This window comes from Carcharhinus amblyrhynchos, unplaced genomic scaffold (genome assembly GCF_965287045.1).
Source record: "Carcharhinus amblyrhynchos unplaced genomic scaffold, sCarAmb.v2.hapA scaffold_910, whole genome shotgun sequence".
NCBI lineage: Eukaryota > Metazoa > Chordata > Chondrichthyes > Carcharhiniformes > Carcharhinidae > Carcharhinus > Carcharhinus amblyrhynchos.
The window spans coordinates 1-5,000 of record NW_027650650.1 but is presented as its reverse complement, the minus strand read 5'-3'; the positions used below and the strand labels follow the sequence as shown (position 1 = coordinate 5,000).

The 5,000-nt window shown below is 66.4% G+C and overlaps 1 protein-coding gene across 1 annotated transcript in view; it reads left to right on the top strand.

The window, feature by feature from the left end:
- Positions 1–3,532, top strand: part of LOC145340302 (alpha-2-macroglobulin-like) — a gene marked incomplete at its 3' end in the record, with an annotated part of 51,849 nt that extends 48,317 nt beyond the window's left edge. The window contains exon 12 of the mRNA XM_080184747.1: positions 3,469–3,532. Coding sequence (XP_080040873.1) covers positions 3,469–3,532 — 64 coding nt within the window. The remainder of the gene's footprint in view (positions 1–3,468) is intronic.
- Between the last annotated feature and the right edge of the window lie 1,468 nt (positions 3,533–5,000).

Here is a 5,000-nt window from a genome sequence, read left to right as displayed (position 1 = left end):
CCTGTACGCCCAGATCCCTCTGCCTATCATACTCTGAATTGTACATCTCTGCCATTTACTGTATGTTGCTCTCTCCCTTCTTATCTACTTTCCTCTGGCCTCCTGCTGATTTCTAAAGCAGTCCCAATCGTCAGGCACAAGTGAGGAGTGTGTCGGAATACTCCTCACTTGCCTGGATGGATGCAGCTCCAACACTCGAGAAGCTTGACACCACCCAGGACAAAGCAGCCCTGCTAGATTGGTGCCACACTCTCTGAGCCACCAATGCTCAGTAGCAGTATGTACTATCTCCAAGGTGCATTGCAGCAACCCACTGAAGATCCTTAGACAGCACCTTCCAAACCCACCACCACTTCCAACTGGAAGGACAAGGGGCAGCAGATACACGGGGAACACCCCCACCTGCAAGTTCCCCTCCGAGCCACTCACCACCCCGACTTGGAAATGTATCGGCCATTCCTTCACTGGGTCAAACTCCAGGAATTCCCTCCCTAAGGGCATTGTGGGACAACCCAACGGGACATGGACTGCAGCGATTCAAGAAGGCAGCTCACCGCCGCCTTCTCAAGGGGCAACAAGGGATGGGTAATAAATACTGGCCCAGCCAGCGACACCCCAATAAAATAAAAATCTACTTGGTCCCGTCTGCATGAACATTAACCCAAATCAATCTCCATAATGGACACAATTCGAAACCTGCCCCTGTCTCTTCTGACCACCTCCACCACCGTGTTATTATTTACAAACCTCACCACCTTCGCCAATCTTCTCCCACCCATCGCTGACCTTCCCCTCCCACCACTCTCTCCCCTCACCCCTCTCTCACTCTCTCCCCTCGCCCCTCTCTCACTCTCTCCCCTTGCCCCTCTCTCCCCTCGCCCCCTCTCACTCTCTCCCTCGCCCCTCTCTCGCTCTCCCCCTCGCCCCTCTCTCGCTCTCTCCCCTCACCCCTCTCTCACTCTCTCCCCTCGCCCCTCTCTCGCTCTCTCCCTCTCTCCCCTCGCCCCTCTCTCGCTCTCCTCCCCTCGCCCCTCTCTCGCTCTCTCCCCTCGCCCCTCTCTCGCTCTCTCCCCTCGCCCCTCTCTCGCTCTCTCCCCTCGCCCCTCTCTCGCTCTCTCCCCTCACCCCTCTCTCGCTCTCTCCCCTCGCCCCTCTCTCGCTCTCTCCCCTCGCCCCTCTCTCGCTCTCTCCCCTCGCCCCTCTCTCGCTCCCTCCCCTCGCCCCTCTCTCGCTCTCTCCCCTCGCCCCTCTCTCGCTCTCTCCCCTCGCCCCCTCTCTCGCTCTCTCCCTCGCCCCTCTCTCGCTCTCTCCCTCGCCCCTCTCTCGCTTCTCCCCTCGCCCCTCTCTCGCTCTCTCCCCTCGCCCCTCTCTCGCTCTCTCCCCTCGCCCCTCTCTCGCTCTCTCCCCTCGCCCCTCTCTCGCTCTCTCCCCTCGCCCCTCTCTCGCTCTCTCCCCTCGCCCCTCTCTCGCTCTCTCCCCTCGCCCTCTCTCGCTCTCTCCCCTCGCCCCTCTCTCGCTCTCTCCCCTCGCCCCTCTCTCGCTCTCTCCCCTCGCCCCTCTCTCGCTCGCTCCCCTCGCCCCTCTCTCGCTCGCTCCCCTCGCCCCTCTCTCGCTCTCTCCCCCTCGCCCTCTCTCTGCCCTCTCCCCTCGCCCCTCTCTCGCCCTCTCCCCTCGCCCCTTCTCGCCCCTCTCCCCTCGCCCCTCTCTCGCCCTCTCCCCTCGCCCCTCTCTCGCCCTCTCCCCTCGCCCCTCTCTCGCCCTCTCCCCTCGCCCCTCTCTCGCCCTCTCCCCTCGCCCCTCTCTCGCCCTCTCCCCTCGCCCCTCTCTCGCCCTCTCCCCTCGCCCCTCTCTCGCCCTCTCCCCTCGCCCCTCTCTCGCCCTCTCCCCTCGCCCCTCTCTCGCCCTCTCCCCTCGCCCCTCTCTCGCCCTCTCCCCTCGCCCCTCTCTCGCCCTCTCCCCTCGCCCCTCTCTCGCCCTCTCCCCTCGCCCCTCTCTCGCCCTCTCCCCTCGCCCCTCTCTCGCCCTCTCCCCTCGCCCCTCTCTCGCCCTCTCCCCTCGCCCTCTCTCGCCCTCTCCCCTCGCCCCTCTCTCGCCCCTCTCCCCTCGCCCCTCTCTCGCCCTCTCCCCTCGCCCCTCTCTCGCCCTCTCCCCTCGCCCCTCTCTCGCCCTCTCCCCTCGCCCCTCTCTCGCCCTCTCCCTCGCCCCTCTCTCGCCCTCTCCCCTCGCCCCTCTCTCGCCCTCTCCCTCGCCCCTCTCTCGCCCTCTCCCCTCGCCCCTCTCGCCCTCTCCCCTCGCCCCTCTCTCGCCCTCTCCCCTCGCCCCTCTCTCGCCCTCTCCCCTCGCCCCTCTCTCGCCCTCTCCCCTCGCCCCTCTCTCGCCCTCTCCCCTCGCCCCTCTCTCGCCCTCTCCCCTCGCCCCTCTCTCGCCCTCTCCCCTCGCCCCTCTCTCGCCCCCCTCGCCCCTCTCTCGCCCTCTCCCCTCGCCCCTCTCTCGCCGCCCTCTCCCCTCGCCCCTCTCTCGCCCTCTCCCTCGCCCTCTCCCCTCGCCCCTCTCTCGCCCTCTCCCCTCGCCCCTCTCTCGCCCTCTCCCCTCGCCCCTCTCTCGCCCTCTCCCCTCGCCCCTCTCTCGCCCTCTCCCCTCGCCCCTCTCTCGCCCTCTCCCCTCGCCCCTCTCTCGCCCTCTCCCCTCGCCCCTCTCTCGCCCTCTCCCCTCGCCCCTCTCTCGCCCTCTCCCCTCGCCCCTCTCTCGCCCTCTCCCCTCGCCCCTCTCTCGCCCTCTCCCCTCGCCCCTCTCTCGCCCTCTCCCCTCGCCCCTCCCTCGCCCTCTCCCCTCGCCCCTCCCTCGCCCTCTCCCCTCGCCCCTCCCTCGCTCTCTCCCCTCGCCCCTCCCTCGCTCTCTCCCCTCGCCCCTCTCGCTCTCTCCCCTCGCCCCCTCTCGCTCTCCCCCTCGCCCCCTCTCGCTCTCCCCCTCGCCCCTCTCTCGCTCTCCCCCTCGCCCCTCTCTCGCTCTCTCCCCTCGCCCCTCTCTCGCTCCCCTCCCCCCCCTCGCTCTCCCCTCGCCCCTCTCTCGTTCTCTCCCCTCGCCCCTCTCTCGCTCTCTCCCCTCGCCCCTCTCTCGCTCTCTCCCCTCGCCGCTCTCTCGCTCTCTCCCCTCGCCCTCTCTCGCTCTCTCCCCTCGCCCCTCTCTCGCTCTCTCCCCTCGCCCCTCTCTCGCTCCTCTCCCCTCGCCCCTCTCTCGCTCTCTCCCCTCGCCCCTCTCTCGCTCTCTCCCCTCGCCCCTCTCTGATTGTCTCTCCCCTTGCCCCTCTCCGACCCTTGCCCCTCGTCTCTCTCTGACTCTCTCCCCTCTTACCCCTTTCATCCCACACTCTCTGTCCCTCTTCTCCTGCTCTTCTCTGACCCTTATCCGTGACCCCCAATTCCGATGTGTGTATCACCCTGCTCTCTCTTTCTCTCACTCTCCCTCTAGCTGATGTCGCGGGGAGTGATTGTGACACTGAGGAAGAAGACAGTCTCCATCAGAGGTTCCAGAGGTTTGTGCTTGCCCATCTTGATCGCCTGTGTTCACCACTCTTACACACACAGAGTAGATGTAGGACCGACAAAGTGACACAGTGGGTTAGCACTGCTGTCTCACAGCGCCAGGGACCCGGGTTCGATTCCCCGGGGGGGGGGCACGGTGACACAGTGGGTTAACACTGCTGTCTCACAGCGCCAGGGACCCGGGTTCGATTCCCGGGGGGGACACGGTGACACAGTGGGTTAGCACTGCTGTCTCACAGCGCCAGGGACCCGGGTTCGATTCCCAGGGGGGACACGGTGACACAGTGGGTTAGCACTGCTGTCTCACAGCGCCAGGGACCCGGGTTCGATTCCCGGGGGGGACACGGTGACACAGTGGGTTAGCACTGCTGTCTCACAGCGCCAGGGACCCGGGTTCGATTCCCGGTGGGGGGCACGGTGACACAGTGGGTTAGCACTGCTGTCTCACAGCGCCAGGGACCCGGGTTCGATTCCCGGTGGGGGGCACGGTGACACAGTGGGTTAGCACTGCTGTCTCACAGCGCCAGGGACCTGGGTTCGATTCCTGGGGGGGGGGCACGGTGACACAGTGGGTTAGCACTGCTGTCTCACAGAGCCAGGGACCCGGGTTCGATTCCCGGGGGGGGGGGGCACGGTGACACAGTGGGTTAGCACTGCTGTCTCACAGAGCCAGGGACCCGGGTTCGATTCCCGGGGGGGGCACGGTGACACAGTGGGTTAGCACTGCTGTCTCACAGCGCCAGGGACCCGGGTTCGATTCCCGGGGGGGGGGGGCACGGTGACACAGTGGGTTAGCACTGCTGTCTCACAGAGCCAGGGACCCGGGTTCGATTCCCGGGGGGGGGGGGCACGGGGACACAGTGCGTTAGCACTGCTGTCTCACAGAGCCAGGGACCCGGGTTCGATTCCCGGGGGGGGCACGGTGACACAGTGGGTTAGCACTGCTGTCTCACAGCGCCAGGGACCCGGGTTCGATTCCCGGGGGGGGGGGCACGGTGACACAGTGGGTTAGCACTGCTGTCTCACAGCGCCAGGGACCCGGGTTCGATTCCCGGGGGGGGGGGGGGGGGGGGCACGGTGACACAGTGGGTTAGCAATGCTGTCTCACAGCCCCAGGGACCCGGGTTCGATTCCCGGGGGCACGGTGACACAGTGGGTTAGCACTGCTGTCTCACAGCGCCAGGGACCCGGGTTCGATTCCCGGGGGGGGCACGGTGACACAGTGGGTTAGCACTGCTGTCTCACAGAGCCAGGGACCCGGGTTCGATTCCCGGGGGGGGCACGGTGACACAGTGGGTTAGCACTGCTGTCTCACAGCGCCAGGGACCCGGGTTCGATTCCTGGGGGGCACGGTGACACAGTGGGTTAGCACTGCTGTCACACAGCGCCAGGGACCCAGGTTCGATTCAAAAGACATGCTGTTTAGGGTGCATTGGCCCTACTAAATTCTCCCTCAGT